The sequence below is a fragment of the Vigna radiata genome, chromosome 8, assembly GCF_000741045.1.
Source record: "Vigna radiata var. radiata cultivar VC1973A chromosome 8, Vradiata_ver6, whole genome shotgun sequence".
Lineage (NCBI taxonomy): Eukaryota > Viridiplantae > Streptophyta > Magnoliopsida > Fabales > Fabaceae > Vigna > Vigna radiata.
This window is the reverse complement of record NC_028358.1, coordinates 17,944,359-17,969,526: the sequence shown is the minus strand read 5'-3', so window position 1 is coordinate 17,969,526 and position 25,168 is coordinate 17,944,359. Positions and strand designations below refer to the sequence as shown.

The window sequence follows — 25,168 nt, the reverse complement described above, 5'->3', positions numbered from 1 at the left end:
ATATAATTATCAACAAAAAACTTTAGCTTATTTTAGGTAATACTTTTGAGTCCTGTAAATGTTGCTTAATCTAACACAAGAGTGTAGTGAGATTATTGTTTTAGAATTTTTGAATTAAATACTTAGTAAGAAGTTGGTTTAGTGTGTTATGGTATAGAATTTATTGTGGATAAAATAAATGGTGTATAATTTATTAAACTTTAGTTACGAATATAATTTTGATAAAATATATTTAGTTTCTAATAGTTTTAGTTTGAATTGAATAATTATTAAATCAAAGTAAATGAAAGGAAGATATTTGAACAAATTTAAAATTTATACTTATAACTTTAAATGTATTTGACAGTTGCATTTGTTGAAACGATTTTGGATGAAACTCTAAAAATATATTTATTTTAATGCATGAGATTGATTTTATGATATTTTTGCTCAAGGAGTGGATTTTCACTAAAGAAAAAAATAGAATATATAGTCTCGACATTCTTTTTCTCAAATGAAAGATTTTTCATTCACGTTTCAATAACATGAATTATATTATATGGAAATGACTATTCAGAATGATATGACTTGTATGAATTTGTAATCACATATTTGGGTGTTTGAATTTTTCTATTGGGAAACACGGTAGAGATTAACCACTTATAAGGTACATAAATCCTTAAGTCTTTATGTTTATGGGTCTTGTTTTTCTTATATACAATTCAATTTTTTTTTCATGTTTACTTAATTTGGGACTCCCAACTCATACTTTAGTTTCTAATCTTCACTTTCACAAGTGTGAGTTGAATTTCAATCACTATTTTCAATCATTATAGGACATACCTGTCCCACTCGTTTATCTTACCACATTTCCACTGACTCCAACTATAAATGGATTTTATCATAATTGGATATATTTATCTTTTTCTAAGATGAGAACTATGTCAAATTTGAATTTGATACCACTGTTACAATTGTTTACTTGGAAACACTCAGAAGATTGACCAGCTCTAAAGTATGTGATGCTCATATAAAGAACCTAACACTATTATTATAACATAAAATCTTAAAATTTTATGTTTATGGTCATGTTTTTCTTACATACCATTCAACTTTTTCACTTTTATTCAATGTGAAACTTCTAACTCGATCATACTTTAATTTTTAATATTGGAATGATATGTAAATTATTTTTTGATTTGTGTATTAATTATTGATATATATGTTTGAACAAAGATTTCATTGCTTCACTAATGATCTAAGTCACGTAAAATATAAAATGGTGAGTGAGACAAGTTTAAGGGTAAAGCAAGTAAAACACTTGCTTTAGGTCTCCCATAAGAAAGCCTCAATTTTTTAGTACTAGTATTTCTTTATCAAATTAATTATAAAAATATGTTTAAGAAAAAATGTCTCAAAATAATAGCTTTAGTACTAATATATTTCTATTAAATTAATTATAAAATTATGTTTGAGAAAAAAAAGTCTCAATTTTTTAATATTTTAAGTTAATTATAATTTGACAATGAAATTTAATTAAATTATCTGTAAATTTTCATTGGTATTAAACATTATATTTAATTATTTTTGTTTTCTTATAATCAATTGATTTTTTTTTTATTTCTATTACTTCTCAATTTTATATTTCAAAGTTATTCTTTTAAGGGTTTTAGTATTTCATTCCTAAAATTTTATGTTGTTTGTACGTATTAATTATTTGTATTGTTTTTATTATATTTGTTGAATTTGTATTATAGGATTAAAAGTACGTTTTTTTTGTTCGATTTTGATATTCAGTATTTTTCTATGTATGAGTTTCAATTTTTTTTTAAATATATTTATGAGAAAGTGAAATTTTTGTTTGAATTAAATTAGAGAACTATTAATCATGTTAGTGCTTAACTTTTTCATGAATAATGAAAATAAAATCTCTAATGAAATAAATGATAAATATGAATTGAAATTAGAAATCAATATAAAAGTTAAATGAAATTAATTATAATAATTTAATTAATAATTTTACGTAAAACTTAAAAAAAAAGTTAAATAAAATAACTCATTTTTAAGTTTATTTTAGACTTTCCAAACTGTTAAATGATCTCTAGTGACAAGAAGTTAAGAAAACTTCTACGTACCTAACATGTGTAGAATTATAACTTAAGATGTTGTTAAAATCCATACACAAATTTGATAAAAGATATTTTCTATAATAAATTTGTTAATTTGTATAATAATAATTTAAAAATCAAATGAACAATAATTTGTAATTAGATGACGTAATTACATGTGAGTAAATGAATATTCAAATCTCTTTTAAATTGTGTTAGAAATTTACCAATAATTTTGAAATATAAAAAAAAAAAAAACATTTAGCACAACCTCGTTTTTACTAAAATAACATCTGCTAGAAAAACCGGCAATCAAAATAAAAAAAATCAAATTTTAAAAAAACCTTGTACAGCTAATACAGAATTTCACGAGAAAAACGGGAAGGACGGATGAGTGAGTTCAGTTGAGTAGTAGCTTCGAGTGATGGATGGACGGAATCCAAAACGACGTCGTGGTCGTTGCTATGGTAAAGCAAAGAGTAAAAGCAAGTGGGAGAGTAACGGGTTTTCTGACAGCGTAAGATGTGACAGCGTCAGGAGTAAGAAAGCGACCACAAACAGAACCAATGAATGTGGCACACGTGTCCGGTCTAAGCAAACTCGGAACGCACAATTTGGATGACAACCCGCGTCGGAAAAAATAAAATACAAAATTAAGAAAAAAAAAAACTTGGGATGCCGTCGAATAAAAACAGCGCACCTCCCATCACTCCGTTTCGTGTCACTTTTTGGCGGTTTTAGCTTTTTTCGGTTTCGAACATTCGCTCGAATTTCTCTCTAACTCTCACTCTCCGTCTCTCTCTCTTCAATTCAACACTTCGAGGTTCGATCTTCGACATAGTTCTCGCTACTTTTCTCTCTACTTTTCTTCTGTAGATTAGATCTTAGTGTTTTCTGTGTTCGTTTTTAATTCTTCTTATTTTAATTTAATTCTGTTTTCACTCTCTGATTGCGAAGGTTAGGGATAGGCTAGTTCGGGATTGCTTTGGCCGATGAATGAGCGAGGTTGGGGTTTTCAATTTGCATAGTTCATTTCTTCATTTCGAATTTCTCGATGAAACTTGTTGTCTTAAGTAGCTCGATTTTGCCGATAAAATGAAGCAGAAAATTACGGGCGAAATAGTTGGATTCCGTTTTATATATATATATATATATATATATATATATATATATATATATATATATATATATATATATATATATATATATCTTTTAGCTTTTAATCGGAACTGCTATATTCTTGCTCTTTATTTATTTAATTGTAAAAGACTTAAATAGTTATAGCGTGTTTTAATCTGTGCTTTAGATAATGCTGTTAATTGACAGCTTCACGGCGATATGAGTTGTCTTCGTAATTATTAACTATATGTGTTTGGATTGCTTTTCAAATTGTTACGTTGTGTGACGACCTTTAGGGATTTTTTTTTTTTTTTGTCTTTATATGTAATTAAATATAATTGTTCATTTGTATTGATATAAATTAGTACGAGCAGCAATGGTGGACGTAATTTTGGTTACTGTGGTTGAGTGTGTGATTGTGTGGTTTGAAGGTAAAAAGATTTGTGATTGGACAAAGAGAGAGAATATTTTGTGGTTGGTGTGATTCTGGTTTTCTGGCTGTGGTTTGGTTCTTGTGAATTTAGAAATGTATGGATTTTCAACGAGCTTTGCATCAGCGGGAGTGTTTTTGTAGCCTCGGTATGTTCTAGGCCTTTTAGTTCTCTAAAGGATATATATACGATGGGAGGGCTTTGTAGTCTTGTGTTTTGCTTATAGATTTTATTTGTTCTGTTTCTCTCTTAAGAGAGATATATGGCCTCCCACTTGTTTTCTGTTCTCTGCCTTGTTCAAGAATTTATTTTAAATTTTGACAATCATGCGTTTGAAAATATTGGTTTTTATTTGTTATATACTGATAGAAGAACAATGATTAAAATTTTGAATAATTTGAGGTATGTAAGTTAATGGACAATCAATGCTGGACTTTTGGGAATTCTTATTGATGGAAAATGATGAACTTTTTGTTTGCTTGGGCATATATGTATCCTTTTGGTCATAGGCACTTTTGTTTGGAATGAATGAGTTCACAATATTGCTTATGCATAATATTTTCTGCGTAAATGTATTGTATATGAAATTAGCATACATAGAGTATTGTCTCCAACAGACAAATGATTCCTTGCTTTCAACCTACAAATGCATCCAAACACTATTGATGAATATTATTTTCGTTTTTCTTTTGATTTATGTTTACATAAATAGTTGCAGAGTTGACATAGTGGTTGTTCTTTCCATGTTGTAGTCTTACAATTTCAACATGGGAAAAACATAGTTGTAGGACGATTGGTGCTTTTAGTGTTATTTTTCCAATTAAAACTGGTTTTATCATGTTAACGTGTACTGACTTTTATTTTGCAATTTACTAGGTAAAACTTCAATTTTTATTGCAGAACAATGGTAAAAGCACCTATGCTACTGTACCTGAAATTTGTCTTTTCAATATATGTATATATAGTTTACGAGTGATGATCTTGCGTTTGTGACAATGTACACTGGTAGAGACATGGGCAGCATGAGGTGCTTAAGTCTTACATCGAGTAGTATATGGATTGTTTGGTGAAATTTTTTAAATGTTTGGTTCTCCCTCTTTAATATCTCTTTTTTGATGGTGACTTCCCCAAGTACTTGGGTGCTTTTTACACAAGTCACACACATAAATGTTATATTATATATGCTTTTGTTCTTCTCTTCATAAGAATGTGTGTGTGAATATATTTATATATGTGGATATAAATGAGAATAAAATGATTAATCGTGTGTATGTTGAAATTGTAGGATGGTATTCAACACAACATGAGATGGATCGTGAAGACTATTTGCGGAAGTGTTCCAATATGAAATGCCAAAGAGTAAGGATTCTGGTCATGTTTTACTTACAAATATTGAGTTCAATCTATCATGTTATTTCTTCAATTGCATTTTTCTGCATTTTGCAGCATCTAAAAAAGTATCTATTTAGTGTATTTGATTATCTCGTATTGTTGCACCTAATTAAATATTTCAGATCATGATTGTAATTGTTCTAATTATATTTCATGGTTGGAAATACTTTGACACCTCGCTCCTAGTGTTAAATTACTTTAGATGATACAAATCAGTACAATAAAAAACAACAATTTAGCTTTTCCAAAGTTGGTCAGAAGATAAATTAAACTATTCTAACAGCAATATAGATATGAGGATGAAGCATAATCCTTCCATCCAAAATGATTAGCTGAGAAAATCTATAGGAGTGCAATGTTTTTTCTTTTATTACCATATGATGTGTTGAACTCAATATCATCAAAAGGATTTAACCTTATAGCTGGTTTTTGTGCCGATCATAAATATTTTGATTAGTTGACAATAAATGGTTGATTGAGATGTGATAAAACATTACATTGATAATGGATAACAAGAGTTTGTAATAAGGTGATAAATATTTTTATCATTTTCCTACTTAGTGTTGAAGGTGATAAATGTATTATTATTTTTATCTTGTTATAACTGATTGGTTGTTTCCTCAAACAGTTCAAATTTGTTTTCTTTGAAGAATAGATTGCATTTTTCTAAGTGTAAGTCAACTTAACCTTTGATTGGAAGGTTCTCTTGGTCTACCATATATGTGGTCCTTGCAAGCTTAATATTTTGACAGCAGAATTTTAAGGCTATTTCTCTGTGAATGTGTTAGTGGATTTACTTCCTTGTTTCATAATTCTCTCTACTATTTAAATAAACAAAGTAGCAATGTGGTTTGCCTAAAACATATCACTTGTGTTATCTCTGTTTTAATTTTCCCTAGGTTCAGGTGGATGAATCATATGTACCTGCTCTTCAAGATGATGTAACGGAATTTGAGCATTTGCTTGCAGAACCTAGAAACAATCTTGCTCCCCAGGATGGTATATTCCATTTTAATGAGTAGAGTATGGGGAAATGCTATGTTGCTGAAAATATTTCCTCTGGATTTGAATTTGGTTTTAAATCAATTAGCGGTTATTCTTAAATGCATTAAAGCTGTTCTTTCTGATTCCATTGCTTGAAATCCAAAATGACATTTTACACTGAAAACTGGTAAGAAGCTATTATTCTGGGTTTGCATGTTGTTCCTGAAAAACTGGAATAAATGAAGTAAAATGATGTGGTGAAAGAATGGAGAATGAAACGAGAAACAAGCTGTATAAGAACTTGAGATTGGTTTGACAGAGGCTGCTTAGAAGCTTAGAATTGATGTTGCATTGTAAGGAAACCAAACATTTCATACTTGAGACGTTACCATTGCTTGGAACCTTTTTTGGCTTTGTCAGGGGTTTCTCTTAGTCCACTTGGCTCAATTAGATAAATTTAATGGTTGATAAAGCTGTATATTAACAGTGTCTTATATTCAGAGCATAACAATAACTTTTGCTTTCAAACTTTCTATGGGGGCAATATATCTAATAGTAGTAGTGTGTTTACTTTCATCAGGTAGCTTGGATTCTCATACAACTTTGAACAGAAAGGATGATTTGGAACTGGAGGTATTTGTCTTCGAACTCTCAGTTGTTGTTGGGGTACTATTGAAGCTAGCAATTCATAGATTTTTTATATTTATGGTGCTTGTTATAGATTTTTGGACTTCCTGCGTCTGTCATCTCAGTTTTATATCACCTTGTTTAAAGCCAATTCGAATTACGTAACTATATCACCTTGTTTAACGTCAATTCAAATTGCATAACTATATCACCTTGTTTAACGTCAATTCAAATTGCATAACGTTACTAGTTAGTTACTTAACTGCTAAATTGCTTATGTTCTTGTTTTATTGATATGAACATTATCTTTAATTTTTTGAGGTACTTGATGGATTGCTAGATGATGTGGAAATTGATGATCTTGAAGGAGCTGAATGTTTCCCGGGTGCATGTGAAGAATATTTTTTTGGTAAAATATTAATTGTTCTTAGAGATGTAACACAATAATTCTTTTGTATTCCCCTTAAGAATTATGCTTTTGAAATAATTGGTTCATGACATTATATGATGAATTGTGTAAAATAGTTTTACACTGTCATTCAGTTACAAATCATGTTGGTATGACTTTTAAGGTACTTATTCTAAAAGCCAACAAACTGATCATACCTGGTAATTTGTGATTGGATGACACTGAAACACTGTTGTATACTGTCTGCATATATTTATCCTCCTATACGGCAGTCTTTATGACTAAATGATCAAGGCTCGAAATTGATCCATTGCTGCTATTCTCCAATAAAAAACGTTGATTGTGAGCCCGCGTTTTATTTTTGCTTTAAACCCAAAAGATCCTTGATTGAATCTCTTAGAGATGTAATATGAAACTATTGGTATGTTTTCAGCTTGCCTAACTTGAACTGCTGATGATAATTGATAACTATTATGCTAGTGTTTGGATAGAAAGGAAGAAAAGAAAAAAAATCCGTGTTTGCTTCCTTTTTTAACACTTCTTTATGTTTTTCTCATTTGCAATCTACAGATTTTGAATTTGCTGACAAATTTGAGGAGGTACTGGGTTCTGGTCCTTTTGAAGGTTCAGAAAGTCATTCGTCAGGATTAAGTAGAAGTAGCATTGTTGGTGGGGTTTTAGAATCAACAGAAGTACCTATTGCACAATCTGAAAGCAAAAATGATTCTCTGGATGAGACAGTAACCTATGAATCACATGGTGCCTTCAGCAACAATCCTAGTCAACCATCACAAGGAAATTGCAGGTACAACATTTCACTTGATATACAGCATCTGCAAGAGTTGGATAACTGTCGTCATTTAGCTGGTGGTATACTGACTTGTAAGAAGGAAAAGGGTCCTGTCGAAAAAGGCCAACCTGCTGCACTTAGAGAGAAAAGGTTCCGGAAGCCTACTCAAAGGTATATTGAAGAATTTTCAAATGCGAGGTCAAAGGAAAAGGTACCACCTGCTGGTACAAAAACTAAACATTCGAGTAACTCATCATGTAATGTACTTCATATAAGAATTAAATCATTGAAAAGGAGTCCAAGCGAGAAGTCTAGTAATGAAAATAGTGAGGTGATGCTTCCTGAGTTGCAAGTTAGCAAAGGACATCAGAAGAAAGAGGTACTGTTTTCATTAAGGGCATTTTATCCCTTTATGTATATTTTCTTAAGTAGATGAGGATATAACATGCCCTTGGGTTGAGAGACAGATTCTTTCTTTGGTTATAATTGTATCATTGTGAATGTAATGTATTTCTTTAGGATCTGTTACATATACTATCTGGTTTTGGATAATTATTATTGATTTTGACCATCAATGTTAGATTATTATGTGACCTGTTTATGCTCTTAAATTGTATCATTTGAGAAGTAGACTTCTGACTCTTAATTTATTGAAGTGTGATGTTTAGTTCAACATGTGTGCTAATGATATGAAAGTGCTTCGTCATGCTTCCCTCATTTCTTGGCTCTAAGTGAGTGATGCTTGATTTCATGTACATTGGTAATTTATAGCCTACAACGTGGTCTTTATGGTTCTCTACATTTATATATACATTTATATATGTATATATATATATTTATTTTACCAAATCATGGTATTCATGTATTTTTTATTTATGTTGTTATTAATGCCCATAACTCGTTTCTGTAACCGGGCATTGGTAGCAGAATTGTTCCTATGGTTGAGATTTAGTATTTGTCATCTGAAATTAAGATACCCTTGTAAATTTGTGAGACAATTACTGCATATTGATGTAGCCTAATATTCATGGCCATGGTCTGTGGATATAAATTATTCTCATGCGTTTAACAAGCGAATTTCTTTTCTAGAAACTTCAGTATGAGTATGAATCATTTCCCTCGGAATCTGAGGATGGATGTTCAACCACAAAAAGGTCTAGAAGAAAAGATAGAAGAAAGCATCAGAAGATGTGGACTCTCCCTGAAGTGTTGAAGTTGGTTGAAGGTATATCTGAATATGGAGTTGGTCGTTGGACTGATATTAAGAAGTTTTTGTTTTCTTCTTCAAGCTACAGAACTCCCATAGATCTCAGGGTACTTCACAAAGCTTTACTCGTTCAATTTCATGTTCTTCCAAACCTGTTTTTTAAAAGTGAATTCTGCAGGACAAGTGGCGAAACCTTTTGAGAGCCAGTTCTGTGCAGAAAAACAAGAAAGAGGTTAACTTTCTTTCTTTTTTTTTTTTCCTTTTTGGAACTTTATTCATTGATGTTTCATATGCATGTCTCAGAAACTTAAATTGGTGTACCAAAGTAGTTTTTTAATATGCTATCCCTGACAAGATTTAGTTTGGGGAGAATGGGGACTAGTTAATAATGTAAATGGTCATGTGGTGATTACAGGTTGAGCAAAATGACGAGTTAGCCCTGCGTCCCTTACCATTTAATGTGGTACACCGTGTGCGAGAATTGGCTAAAATTCACCCATACCCAAGGCAACGTGGGTCAAAGAAGTTGCGTGTTAGCCAAACTGGCCCCTCTGTCGTTGCAGATTCTCCTCCCGTTAGTCTTAGCAAAAGAAATGTACGTAGAAAGTTTACTTAGAAGAAGTCCATGTGTAAAACAGTCCAGGGAAATCTATAGTCAAAAGAATGTTGTTGAAATTAGGTATCATATTTGCACAATTTTATACTGTCAAGAAATTCCTGCATGTGTATCTACAAAGGCATAGAAATTTTGAATTGTAAACATGAGGAAATCATTTGTGATCCTACAATAGATTGGGATGATGCATACATCTCTAACCGCTTCAGTTCTGTGATTTTCTTAGTGTGCTAGATCCTGGTCTTCATGCCCGACTAATGTGTTTAGAGTTGCGTCTGACTCAATGCTGCAAATGAATGGTTGGGTGGGTGAAGGGAGTTGATAATTGATAATTGATAATGCATTACAAATAAAAGTTTCTCGACATTCTACAATCACTATTTTTAAAAGGATATTATATCTTTATTTTGGGGAGTAGAGCTGAAAGCATCTCGGGATGATGACTCATTGCCCTATCCTATGGCCCTTGATTGTGCTACACTATATAATCTGGAGCTCATCATGATTGTGATAAACTAAGCTGTGGCCTTCCTCTTGCAGTATTTTAGTGGTTGTGCTTTCTACTGGTATACTATTTATTACCTATCTTTTATAATATTTTTCACAATCTGCCATGTCTTTTCATCACGTTCTCTATGTTATAATACACTTCTATCTCCTCTCTTTCCTCGTGGTGTCTCGTGTCAAAATAGTATAAAACTGAAGATTTTTTTTTTTTTTTTTTTTAAACATGGAATGAAGTTTACTTTTGCTGAGAACAGACTTTTACTTATGCAAAGGTTTACCAATCCATCGTAACACTAATATGCTTTCTTCATTCTAAGGAAAAAAGGGGACTATATACTTGGAAAGAGTATTGATTACAATTATGATAATTATATTTTCAACTACGTTTGTTTATAACAATGACACTAAAAAATGAAAAGGTAGATTCTAGGAAAATATTTCCTGAAGATATTTTTATCTCAATAATCATCTTTCTAACATGTATCTTTTCAAACCCATTAATACTGCGACATGCAAAGATCAAACTTTATTCATTAGTTAGACTTTGCATCATGTAAAACAAAATTATCGACGAGAGCATCATGTATTTTAGAGACCCATGAGATGGAAAACTCAGAATGCACTTTTGTGTTCAGCTGTCACATGATATGAAATCAGGTTCTGAAATAAGTACTCTACCGACGCTAAAGTACGATTTTTTTAGTTGACGCGTAGAACAAGTTCCAAAATAAGAAAGAAGAGGAGTTTGCTTCCCAGAAGGAAGCATGGAGAGGTGTTAAATAAAGGGATGAGGAAATGGGACAGTTAGGGAGAAGTGGGAACAAAATGATAATGTGACAGCTCAAAAAAACAGAGGAATGCACGTGAAAGGGAAGCAAACAAAGCGTGTCTAATCAAATAATTTAGATGCATAAAATGACTGCGAACCATAGAGTGTGGTAGTGCCTTGAGTCTTGAGGTGTCAGCAACCATTTCCTCTTTCGAGAGTAATGGCACATAACACCCTCACCCACCAGTGAGCACCGTGGCCCAAACCTCATGTGCGCAACGTCTTTTCCTTGCTCCCTCCCTCCCTCCCTCCAGTGAACCTTATCTAGCACACCCTTTTCTCTATCTGCACTTGCAACGCAAATAACATTGAAAATCTTATGTAAATTAGAGAATGATCAATTTACAATATATTAATCAATATGCATTTTAAGTTAGTTTTTAAAGATCGAGCAGACATAAAGTCTATGAGAAGATGTTACTTAGATTCTCTTTTCAGATATGGCATTTCAAATGCAAGTCAACCTTTTTATCAAGGCTAAGGAGTTAAAAGGTGTGATTCCCATGTGTAGCTTAGACCCTTCTTCTTTGATAAATATTTTGATCACATGACATCAGTTAAGACATCCTTTCTGCTTTTGATGTTAGTCTGAGTTTTACAATTTCGATCATAAATACATGTATAAACTATGTTTGAACTTAATTTATGAGCCATGTGACTCTTTACAATCAGGAACAGATATGATTTTGCGACTTTGGAAATTGTTATGAAAAAGAATGCTTGTTTGTGATTCATTTTGACTATAGTTAGCAGGAGGTACATGGTATAGATACGGATACCCGGTTCGTGTATGTACGTGATTCATCATTTTTATATTATTACAAAACTTTCTTAAAAAGAATCTGGTATTGGTACGTTGAATTCAAGATTGGGTACAGGATTATTGAGCTGCTGTGATTTTTGTATTAGAAAAACCGGTGAAATTCATCACCTACATTTAAAAGTGTTTCTTTGGATATATGTTACTTGAGCAACCACGTCGGTTATAACTTTTAGCTTATTATTGGACGTGAGAAAACAGGTCTTCTGTGTAAGCAGACAGACTAAAAATTCTGTAACTATGATTTTGACTGCCCTCTGCCTGCTGCATGATTAGAGGTTGGTCTATATCAGAATTTGGACATGTGACAGCGATATCAAACGATGCAGAAGGAATTTTATAGCATTTTAATACCAAATGAAATGAATGGAATTTCAAGTACATTGTGAAGATTTTTATTGAATTATGAATACTGTATTAAACATTACAAAAGAACAAATTTTAATGGGTTTAAGAAAGGTCAGTTGTAAAAATCCTTGAAGGGCTTCTCTTGAAGAGTCCCTGACCCGTAATTGAAGGATTTGAATTCTTTTAAAAAATTTATGGAATATTGTAATGTTATTATGGCTTTCAATAAAATAATGAGTTATGATTTGTTAAGCAGTATCTGCGTTTGGTATTTTAAATCATTAAACATTTGTCTCATCTTGAAAACTGTTGGCAGTTTACTGCAAATAATCATGTGTGAAACTGAACGTGCTATTCTTTTCAACCAACCAAGCACAACCGACATTTGTCTTAAAGGGGATGAATCAATGTGCTGGCTCTCAATCATCTTTCTGACCATCTGTGTAAGATAAAAGACCCATGAAAATACGGCAACCTCAAACTCTGTCTTCTACTTCTACTGTAGAATTCTCCTCTCTACCTAAGATTCATCAATTATTTCCCATTGCAAACAAGGACCTCAAAAATACTCCTTGTTTCTAAGAGGATTTGTTACAAATACAATATCAATAAGATTAGTTTAATTCATATAAATGAAATTATCTTTAATTCAAAACCTTAAATCAGAAGTTTATGAATAAGACTTAAGTTCAACTCATTATTTTTTACTCATACTTACAACTTTTTCAACTCTATTCAATGATACTTAGATATGGCCACCTTCTATCTGTCTTCGACTCCAAGCTTTTCATAGCTGATGTAGTTAATTATTGGAGAAAATTATTTGTGTGATTGGTTTCCCTTCACCAGAATATTTTGTTTGACATGGTAATTCTTAGGCAAACACTGATAAAATCCAACTAAAATTGATATCATGGTTAAGTTTTGCAAAGGTCCGTTATGAGGAAACATGGGAAGGGAATCAAATCAAAATTGTCACATCTACACAATGTCAGAGTTTCAAGTGTAAAAACTGTGACTTCCATTCTCTTCTCTGCAACCAAAGATATTTGCTTCCATCCCTTATGCAATGTGTAGCCCATTTCCTGAAATTCTGCGAGCTATGGAGGGAACAGTGCGACTTATCCCAAATCCATATGCAGAATGTAGCTACTTGCAAGGGAATTTCATATATGATGTTTTGTACGGACAGTACCCTCTCTAGTCCTTACAAAAACAATGCTTTAGCCAGCATGCACACTAATTTAAGATAATTCAACATGTATAAGTAGTGAGCTAAGACCAATCCAAAAGGGAATAATAAATTCACATCCGAACAAGAAAAACGCCACTGACAAAGTGAAAGGGACACCAGCATTACTGCATTATACACAAAAAAAGTGGCTGATTAATTACAAATTAACTCATTGGAATTGCTGATAACCATGTAGCTCCACTTCCTGAGCAGATCTCAATCCCATTAACACCAGTTTGTACACAATCATATTATCATATTATATATACGATCCACTTTGTGGCCCTGAACCAGTTGTCTTTTAACACTCCACAGTACAAAAATACTTGACAGTACAAAAGTTTTCAACGATTACGACTCCCAAAAGTTGAAGCTTTTCTCTGAATCTAAAGAAAGTGCCTGTATCTTTTATCCATACCTGTGTATAAGAAATAAGTGGCCTCGCACTTCGTCCAAGAAACTTATCTTATCTTTGTGGGGTCTCTTACATATGTAACACTCAGAAATTCGAAAGCAAGAAACAACAGTGATTAAGAACACCCCTTTGAGAATTGCAGAGAAGGACAGAACCTTTATTTCCTAGGATTCATGTTAATTAATCACCCATATATGATCATATTTTGTACACACACATATATTACTCACACACACACACGTATATATATATATATATTGCGAATTGCCATGCATGTTCGTACAGTTTCGTATCAGAGATATATAGATTGGTAAGCAACAAAGTCAGCAACTATATATCAATAAGTGGTACAGTTGAATAATAATATAAATGTTGATCCCCATAATTATATTAGTAGCAAATAGCATAGGCTACCAATCATGTCAACCATTTAATGCTTCAGATCATTGGTTCTTCTTCCCATGCCACAATTATATATACCTTATCACTTACCACCTCAAACACTCACTGCACTTTTAATCATCTTTATCTCTCTCTCTTCGCGCTCTCTCTCTCCATCTTGCAGGAAACTATGAAGTCAAGATTTCTCAGAGGGTGCCTCAACAAGTGCAAGAAAATGTGCCTCAACAAGTGCATATCTTGCGAGGAATGCTGTGAACGGGCTTGGTGGTGTTGTTTGCATGAAGGTTGTTCAGATATTCCAAGTGATGTTCCAAAGGGTCACTTGGTTGTGTATGTGGGAGAGAAGCACAAGAGATATGTGATAAAGATTGGTTTGCTCCATCATCCCCTCTTCAGGGCCTTGTTGGATCAAGCTCAGGAAGAGTACGATTTCATTGCTGACTCAAAACTCTGCATTCCCTGCGATGAACACCTCTTTCTCAGTGTCCTTCGATGTGCTACCTCCCCACAGAACCAACCAGTCTGTCTGTGTCTCTGAGAAACACAAATCGCTTCTGAAACATTCTTTAGTATCCATGTTGTTCAAATTCTTAGTTCTAACCATGTTCATATAATATCAGTAGCCACCTTATATATCATAATGTGTTGTAAGTAGGTTGAGGCACGATTAAGTGTCATCATTTAGCTCACTGATGTCATTCTTCGTCAATTCAAGAAGAGAGAGTGTTCTTCTAGTCCTTCTCATAAAATTTTCCAACATGTCTTGTAGAAAAGAAATAAAATAAAATAAAGTTTAATTCATATAACTTCTTACATTTTTATTGATTTATTTAGAGGGAATTTGTGAATTGAGGAAAGAAAAATGAGCTTTGTGTTAACACTCACTTTGTAGTGGTGAAGAGTTGGTAGCAACATACTGCTTGAGAAAGAGGAGAGGTATGACACATTTAAGAATGGAGAAGTCAGAAGGCTTGTGTATGTGTATCATATGATTTGTCCCTTTCCTCTTTCTTATTTGTTTTTTCTGCTTTTAATAATCAAAAGAGTAAGCAATGGGAGATAAATAAATAAAGCTAACTAAGGTGTATGGGGATATATCATATTCTTAACAAGAAAGGAAGCTGAAAAAAATAAAGTAATATCAGTGGAACCAGTGGAAATTGTTCATCCTTAGTCTAAAATTAGTTCTATATGAGTACTATATTATTTTTTTTTAATTATTGTGAAAAATTGTGTTTAATTTATTACCTAAATCATAAAGTATATAGTCAATCTATTTTATGAAAGTCTAAACATTTTTTCAATCAAATAATATATTATATTTTAGTTCATAGTGAAATTCTGTATTATATATATGAGAAATTATACACTTATCATTGTTAAGAATAATATTATACATTGACTTTCAAAATACAATGATTAGATGTTTTATAATTTATTTTAAAAATAAGACATAGTATTTTATATTAATTATAATGAAAACAATATTTAATTAAAAATTATTAAGCCCATCGTACTAAAAGTGATCGAGTAAAATATTAAAATATTTATTTTTGATCGATAAGTGTTTTAAGATGCGATGACTGATGAGTAATTATAACGTGTAATGAAATAATAAAAATATAAAAAAAGACAGTGGTACTTTGACACGGACAAAACGATAAAAACATTCATATTATATGGATAAATAATAATATTTTAATTTTAATTATATTATTTTTTTAATTTAAAATCATAGTTATATTATTATATCATTAAACATTGTGTAAAATGAATGTTTTTTTCTTAAGCCGTATCAAACAAATTTTTTTCTATAAAAAAACCGTCGTTTATTCACAAATAGGTTAGGTCACATGTTATAATACATTATTTCTTATTTTCTTATATTATGAAATAAAAGTTAGAGTAAAACTTTTTCTGTTATAGATGACTAAATCGTTGTCCTTTCTTGTCATGGTGAAATTATATTTGATTGTGATTTTAGTTTTATTATTAAGTGGTATATTATGTTATGATAATAAAATATTGTAAAAGAATTTTTGCATTTGTGAAGTTTCAACGAATTATAAAACAAGTGCATAAATGTATTTTCTCTTGTACGCAATAAAAAAACTATCAAGACTAGTTTTTCGGATTAGTATACTTGACAACTAATTTTTCATTTTTGAACATTACACATCTTACTATGCAAATACATCTTATTATGCAAATTATGATGGCATTTGCACTAGTACAAAATCATTTTTTAGTCTCTCCATCTGTTCTTAAAATAATAAAGTTAGTAAATATGCGGTGAAATTTTGGTAAATAAGAATTTATATTTTAAATATGATAATATAATAACATATTAAATTTTTCATCTATTTGAGTTTTTTTTTTAAACTTAAATTAATATTTTAAATCTATTAAAAAAGGAAAAGACTTTAATTTTGTTTATGTTAATTTTGTATGAGACTTAAATTCTTTAACTTAATTCCTAAATTTTTCTAAACACTTTCTTCTACTTAACACAAAACACTTATTTCGTCATTTTCTTCCACTGTGAGAAATTTCTTTTTTCTTCATCTTTGCCCATGTCCAACCTCAACAAGTTGTGTCGTAACCTTTGTGTGCGAGATCTCTCCTTTTAATAAAAGATTTAAAGAATAATTCTGATGTATTATTTCAAGAAATATAGTACCACATATATACATATAAGGATCCTATAATCCTTCATCTATTAAAGGAAAGACATGTGCACAAATCTGCACAAATTATAATAATATCAAAAATATAACTAACATAATATTTGATTGTCTAATATCCTTTAATAGAATATTTGACATATCTTAACACCCCCACTCAAGTTGGTGCATGGATATCACACATTCTCAACTTGAATAAAGACTCATCAAACAATCTTCTTGACACTCCTTTGGTGAGAACATCAGCCAACTGTAAGTCTGATCTTACAAAAGGAAATGAAATTATTCTAGCTTCAATCTTCTCTTTGATGAAATGTCTATCAATCTCCACATGCTTTGTTCTATCATGTTGAACAGGATTATGAGCAATTGTGGTAGCCGAAGTATTGTCACAGTACAAACTCATAGCTTCATTTGGTTTAAATCCCAAATATGATAGTACATTTTTAATCCACAAAAGTTCACATACACCTAGTGCCATGCCTTTGAATTATGCTTCAGCACTAGATCTTGCTACTACAGGTTGTTTTTTACTCCTCCAAGTTACAAGATTCCCTCCTACAAAAGTAAAGTATCCAGAGGTAGATCTTCTATCATCTTTTGAACCTGCCCAATTTGCATCAATGTATCCTTCTACTTTAAGTTTCCATTATTTGAGAATAGAATTCCTTTTCCACGAGTTGACTTCAAATATCTCAAAATTCTTTCAACAACATCCATATGAAGCTTTCATGGGTCATGCATAAATTGACTAACAACATTCACTGCATAGGTGATATCTGGACGTGTATGGCACAAATAAATTAATTTTCCTACCAGCCTTTGGTATCTTCCTCTGTCTATGCTTGCTGAATTTGAGCAGTGAAAGAGTTTATGATTTTGTTCAATTGGTGTATCAGCTGGTTTACTCCCAAGCAGCCCAGTTTCTAATAGTAAATCAATAGTATATTTTCTTTGGCATAGAAAAATACCATGTTTTGATCTATCTACTTCAATACCCAAAAAATATTTGAGGTTTCCAAGTTGTTTCATCTCAAATTCAGATGAAAGGTATTGTTGTAAACTAGAAATTTCATCTTAGTCATTTCCTGTAACAATCATGTCATCTACATATATAATCAAAGTTGTAATCTTTCATTTTCCTCTCTTAAGAAATAAGGTGTGATCAGAGTTACTTGCTCTATAGCCAAAAGCCTTCATAGACTTAGTAAACCTTCCAAACCATGCTCTTGGGGATTGTTTTAATCCATATAGAGCCTTCTTTAATTTGCAAACCTTCATTCCATTTGAATCTGTCATGCCTGGTAGAGAATCCATATAAATTTCTTCTGAAATTTCTCCATGTAGGAAAGCATTTTTCACATCAAATTGTAGAAGAGGCCAATCTTGGTTTGCAGCTAGCAACAAAAGTATTCTCACAATATTGAGCTTGGCTACCGGTGCGAACGTCTCTTGGTAATCTACACCAAAAGATTAAGTGTAACCTTTAGCCACAAGTCGTGCTTTATACCTTTCAATAGTTCCATCAGCTTTATGCTTAATTGTAAAGACCCATTTGCAGCCCACAATTTTCTTCCCTCTTGGTAAGGACACAAGATCCCAAGTGTTGTTTTTTTTTCTAAAGTCGTCATCTCCTCAACCATTGCTTCAGTCCATCTAGGATCTGCCAAAGCTTCCTGTACATTACTAGGAATAGAAATTGAAGATAATTGAGATACAAATGATGCATATGATTGAGATAACCTGTGAGATGACACATATTTACTAATGGGATCTTTAACTTTGGCTTGGAGATCTGGTTCATATTTAGCTGGAGGTTGACCACGGTTAGAACGAGGTGGAAGATTATATTGAACAGTAGTAGACTTAGTGTTTGGTATGCTAGTGGTTTCAGGCATACAAGAATCAATTTCATCTAAATTAGTATTATCAAAGATAGGATCAAAAGGTATCTCTGAAGAGTCAAGCTGAACCTGTGGAGAAGATTGAGCCAATTGGTTATGATCAGAAGACANTGTATTATCCAGAAAAGAAGTGTCCATATTTAGGATTGGCTCACTTGCTGCAGAATGATCCTCACACGATGATATATAATCAAACATACTAACATCATGATTATGCACTTCACTTTCATTGCCTCCCTGAAGTGGAGAATCAACATAAAAAAATTCATGCTCATTAAATGTCACATCCATAGAAATATAAAATTTCTTTGATGGTGGATGGTAAGCACAATAACCTTTTTGAGTTGATCCATACCCAACAAAAACACATTTGATCGTTCGTTCTTCAAGCTTTGTACGTTGATGTGGGTGTAAGTGAACATATATAACACATCCAAAAATATGAGGTGGTAAATAAACTATGGGAGGAAGGATACAATGATCAGACAACACATCATAAGGCCTTCGAAAGTTAAGCACACTAGAAGGGGTTCGATTAATTAAATAAATGGCAGATCTCACAACCTCACCCCATAATGAGATGGGACATTACCATCTATCAAAAGTAATCTTGTTACCTCTAATATATGTCTATTTTTCCTCTCAGCCACTCCATTTTGTTGTGGTGAATAAGGACATGTAGTTTGATGCAAGATGTCTTTAGAGTTCATGAACTCTATTAATTCAATCTTAAAATATTCCCCTCCATTGTCTGATCGAATGACCTTACTAGATGTGTTAAATTGTGTAACAATCAGATGATAGAATGAACGAACCACATCACACACCTCAATTTTATGTTTAAGCAAATATACCCAGGTTACCCGAGTACAGTCATCAAGAAAACTGATAATCCATTTTTTTCTATTATGTGTAGATTGCGGGGCAGGACCCCAAACATCTGTGTGAATTAATGAAAAAGGAAAATCAATTTTGTTATTGCTTAAAGGAAACACAACACGATGATATTTTGCCAAAACACAAGTTTCACAAAAAAAAATCAGAAATATTGCATTTAAAAAATAATGATGGAAATAATTTTTTTAAATAACCAAAAGAGGGATGTCCCAACCGTTTATGCCACAACCAAATTTCTTTTTTGTTTTTATCTTGTATGTGATCATTCGCAAGACAAGNCAATCNTCTTTTATGGTTTTGTNGTGAGACATTTNCNAGATAATANAGTCNTTCACTCTCTCTACCACTAGCAATCTTCTCCTTGGAATGGATGTTCTGAAAAAGACAATGGGTTGGGTAAAACAAGGCAACACAAGAATGTGATTTGGTTAACTTGCTGACGGAGATACAATTAATGTTTAATGTAGGAACAAATAAAACATCAGGAATCAATAAAGAGGGTGAGAGGGATATAGTACCTTTACCTTCAATAGGAGATGATACCCCATTGGCATTAATAATAACGGTTTTAGAACAATTAGAGGAAAAATTAGTAAATATATGAGGATCAAAAGTCATATGATCAATAGCACTTGAATCAATTATCCAATCACTACCCTTAGTAACAACAGAAAGATTAAGAGCAGAGTTAGATATACCTGACTTAGTCACAAATCCTGCAGCAGTAGAAATATAACTCTTGGAAGCAGCGGAAGTTCCAGAATCATGTTTTTTCGATTGATTGTCATCGGAAGAAACCATCAGAAATATTCAATGAAAAAAAAAGGCACTAATTCCTAAACTGTAGAGGATATCAGTGTTTGGCTCTTGATACCATAATAAAAGGTTTAAAGGATAACTCTGATGTATTATTGTAAGGAATAGAGTACCATATATATACATACAAGGATCCTATAATGCTTCATATATTAAAGGAAATACATGTGCATAAATTTGCACAAATTATAATAATATCAAAAATATAACTAAAATAATATTTGATTGCCTAATATCCTTTAATAGAATATTTGACATATCTTAACACCTTTATCTTCGTGCTAGACCTCCCTCCTTTGCGTCCAAGGGCATGGGTGTTGTATCGTCGCCTTATAGGTTGTCACGTCCAAAGGTGTGGGTGTTGTAGATCTCTCTCCTCCGCTGTCGCTACCATAGTCATGTTTGTCGTTATCGTTGCCATTGTCGCGTCTTGCCATTGACGCTTTTGTCGTCGCGTCTTTCTGTTGTCGTTTTTGTCGTCGCGTCTTGTTGTTTTCGTCGTTGCCACTCGAGTTGTTGTTGTCGTCGTCATCGTGTCGCACTGTCGTTGCTTCTCAGTATTTGATTTGTATTATGTTGTGTAAAGAATTTATTAAATTGATGGGTTCTTGTTGTGTTTGTTTGAGTGTGAAGATGAACCGAAAGAAAGGTTGGTTGTGAAGATGTATTTATGTTATATTATATTCAATTTTATTTTTATTGTGTATGAAAACTTGCAAAAGGTTAATTTTGTGATGGTTGACTATGATTTGTTAATTTTTTGGAGAGGTGCCAATGGATATATGGTTGAATTTATAATTTTGGATGAAAAATCTAAGTCTTCTAATTCACAATAGATCTAAAATTTAAATCTCTTACTTAATAACATACTTAAAAATTTAAGTCTATCGAATCTAAGTTTGTTCTAAAACAGACTTAAAAAGCCCAAAATAACATACTTAAAAAGCATATTTTGTACTAGTGTTGTGAATGTTGAACTTGTTCTCTTCCGCAAGTAAGAGATTTTTTCACTCATCATATACCCGTCCTACATTTATAAATAGATGCTCATTCTTTCTTTCGAAAGACACAACACTCACATATCTCTCTCACTCTCTTTTATTTCTTTTATTCTGAGTTATTTACTATCTAAAGAGTTTCTTGTTAAGCTATGAGATTTTCAAAAAATCTGAAAAGTTCTTGTTGTATCTTAGAGGACTTACGCAGCATATCGCGAATAAGTGCTTAAGGACAATGAATTTACACGCCTCATGAATCAAGATTTTTTCATGTTTTTTGTTAGCTTTTACAACAATCTTAAGGACTTAAAGACTATCGGCATAAATGCCAAAAGTTGTACACCAGAGATGTCAAACAGTGTTTCCAAAATGCAGACAATCTTTGTGGAACCTTTTCTTGATATTTCGAAAGTCAAAGATACCACTAAGGAGTGTGCTTTTACAAGAGTTAGGAAATTATCTACTAAAGCTAAAAAAGATACCAGAAAAAACTTGATCACACAAGTAAAGTTAATTTTAAACATTCTCATCCTATTACATTTAACCAACTTCTAAAGGAAATGAAGTTAGGAACGATAATCTTTATGAGGAAAATATAGCTGAAAGAGAAGACATAATTATTGTGGTCATTTCCCAAATAAATGTGATAACCAATGTGAGCAAATGAGTGATAGACTTTGGTGCTACTAAGCATATTTGTGTAAACATAAGTGCTTTTATCTCCTATACTACTATGGGGGATGAAGAAGAACATGTGTATATAGGTGATTTCAAGACAACTCCAGTTCCAAGAAAACAAAAATTTCTTTTAAAGCTTACATATAGGAAAACTCTGGCCTTGAGTGATATGTTACATGTGCTCTCTATTAGAGTTAATTTAATCTTTGTACCACTATTGAAAAAAAGTGGAGGTTAAAGTGTCATTTGAGTCTGACAAGATTATTATGAAAACAAAAATAATATTTTTGTCGGAAAGAGATATTGTGATCAAGATTAATGAATCTTATTCTTTGCCTAAATCATTTATTCATATGATGTATGATATGCTAGATTAGGACATATGAATTCCTCGTATGTTATGAAATTACATCGACTAGGATTAATTAAGGTGCATGATAAACATAGTAGTAAATACGATATATATGTAGAATCTAAATTAACAAAAGATTTACTTTTCTGTAGAATGTCAATCTAAATTGTTAGTATTCATTCATATTGATCTAACCGATTTAAAATAAACCATGCCTATAGGTGGTAAAATTATTTTGTAATGTTTATAAATTATTTTTCTAGATACACCAAAGTGCACTTAATCAAACATAAGGATGAAGTCTTTGATGTGTTTTTAAATTACAAATCGAAAGTAGAAAATCAATTGAATAAGAAAATTAAGAGGATTATATCAGATAGAGGTATTGAATACGTATTGTTTAATGAATTTTGTGTTAAAGAATGCATTTTCCATGAAGTAATCTCATTGTATTCACCTGAGTTAAATGGAGTAGTTGAGGGAAAAAATAAAACTCTTAAGGAAATGTGAATGTCATGCTTATTAATCTAGTGCACTTGATAACCTTTGGGGAAAAACCCTTTTTACTGCATGTTTTTTTACAAAAATAGGACACTTCATAAGAAAAATGGTAAAATTCCCTATGAGTTAGGTAGGGGTGATCATCATAATATTAGATATCTAAGGTAATGTTACCTGATCCTAAGAAAAGGAAGCTCTAAAATATCTAATTGTATGTTTTTAGGCTATGATGAACATAATTCTACCTATACGTTTCTTATTCTTAAATATGATGTGATTGAGCATAATACTATAGTGGAGACAAAAAATGTTGAGTTTTTTGAAACGTTTTTCCCTTAAAGGTTAGTAAGACGTCTAAACTTAATAATAATAATAATAATAATAATAATAATAATAATAATAATAATAATGACGATAATGATGATGCCATGTATAAGGATTTGAGAAGAAGTAAAAGATGGGGGAAGAATACTTATTTTGAATATGACTTTTATACTTATCTCGTCGATAAGGATCCAACATGCTTTATAAAGACTACTAGTGCTCCTGATGCAAAATAGTGGAATAAGGTCATTAGGACTAAAATTGAATCAATTTAGAAAAATAATACTTGAACCTTAGTAAATTTTCCTAAAGGAGAAAAACTCATTGGTTGTAAGTGGATCTTTAAGAAAAAGTATTATCTCGATGGATCCATAGAGAAATATAAGGCAAGACTAGTAGTAAAGGGATTTACTTAAAAACCCAACATAGATTATACCTTTGCTAAAATTACAAGACTAGTCTTCCTTAGTTTTCATGAAATTTCTTCCTCTAGACTTCTTCATACATTCTCTTGGTTGGCCTCACCTCCTAGAAGGACATTTACCAAGACCACTCAACACCAACATCTTCATCTCTTCATCTCTATTTACTTTAGCTACTTTCATTGATCATATGGAGTCCACCTCTTTGAAGAAGCTTCATCAAATCATCTTGGAGATCATCTTATGTTGAAGGAGCATCCTTAAAGCAATCTTCATTAGTCAGGTTGAGTTGTTCAGCCATTGTTGTGGATTAGGGTTTTGAGAAGCTTGAGAAATGAGGAGTTTTCAAAGTGTGAGAGGTTTCAGAGAGCAAAAGTCTTTCAAAGAAAGTGTCACAGACTTATGGTGCAAATTTGGTTTTGTATTACAAAACAATTACTTTTTGAGGAAAAACAAAAGTGTTTTGGGGAATAGTAACATGTGGGTAATGATTATCGTCATGTCTTAATAAATGCACGTCGTATGGTTATGCTGAGATGGAGAAATTTGAAACACTTTTTTAACCTATAAGTTCTTATTTGTCCATCTAATTGCGCTCAGTACTAAACACTATCATGCATGCAATATGAGGTGTCCTTGGACGATATGTCTTAAACCATATAATTGAACATGACATCGTTAGACGATATGTCTTCTCATCTTCAATTCTAGACACTATATGGTGAACAATAAACACATTGAATTACAATATTCATTCAATCAGTTTCATGCCCAAAATATTTTTTAAATATTCAAATCTTTCTTCAACCAAAGGTTTGGTGAAGATATCAACAAGTTGATCTTCAGTATTTACGTACTGTAAATCAATAATTTCTTTTTGGACATAATCACAAATAAAGTGGTATCTAATTTAATTGTTTTGCTCGTGAATTCAAAATGAGATATTTTTTATTAATTAATAACTGCTTTATTATCACAAAAGATATGAATCTTACACTCGTAGATGTTGTAGTCTTCAAGTTGATTTTTTATCCATAGAAGTTGTGAGCAACAACTAGCAACTGGTTTGTATTATGCTTCATTCGTTGAAAATGTTATTGTTCCTTGCTTCTTACTCGTCCAAGAGACAAAATTTCCTCCTATAAAGTGCCAACCTCCACTTGTACTTCTCCTTTCAATCTTGTCTCAAACGCAATCGGCGTCGCAATAACCTTGTAATCTATATGTTTCTCTCCCTTTGAAACATAGAGCAAAGTTAGTTATTCCAATGAGATAGTGGAAGATGCATTTAACCGCAATTAAATGGGTTGCCTTAGGGTTGAATTGAAATCTTGCTCATAGACAAACACTAAACATTTTGTCGGGCCTAGAAGCT

General features: G+C 31.9%; 2 protein-coding genes across 8 annotated transcripts; both read left to right on the top strand.

Annotated features, from left to right (window-relative positions):
• Positions 1-2,722: 2,722 nt before the first annotated feature.
• Positions 2,723-10,036, top strand: LOC106772521. Of its 7 annotated transcripts, XM_022784578.1 has the most exons (11): positions 2,723-2,910; positions 3,045-3,092; positions 4,514-4,544; positions 4,923-4,996; positions 5,929-6,028; positions 6,594-6,646; positions 6,962-7,049; positions 7,620-8,218; positions 8,929-9,153; positions 9,225-9,278; positions 9,462-10,036. In XM_022784578.1, exons 2-11 carry the CDS (start codon positions 3,084-3,086, stop codon positions 9,660-9,662), a joined length of 1,434 nt encoding a protein of 477 aa, XP_022640299.1. In that variant the 5' UTR covers positions 2,723-2,910; positions 3,045-3,083; the 3' UTR covers positions 9,663-10,036. The 7 variants fall into 7 exon arrangements, with proteins under 7 accessions (XP_022640299.1, XP_022640301.1, XP_014514455.1 ...); XM_022784580.1 differs by lacking the exon at positions 3,045-3,092 and having other exon boundaries at positions 2,724-2,910; XM_014658969.2 differs by lacking the exon at positions 4,514-4,544 and having other exon boundaries at positions 2,724-2,910; positions 3,050-3,092.
• A 4,036-nt stretch (positions 10,037-14,072) lies between these two features.
• LOC106771770 lies at positions 14,073-15,018 on the top strand. Its single transcript, XM_014657764.2, has one exon. It carries the CDS (start codon positions 14,249-14,251, stop codon positions 14,753-14,755), a length of 507 nt encoding a protein of 168 aa, XP_014513250.2. The 5' UTR covers positions 14,073-14,248; the 3' UTR covers positions 14,756-15,018.
• The last annotated feature ends 10,150 nt before the right edge of the window (positions 15,019-25,168 follow it).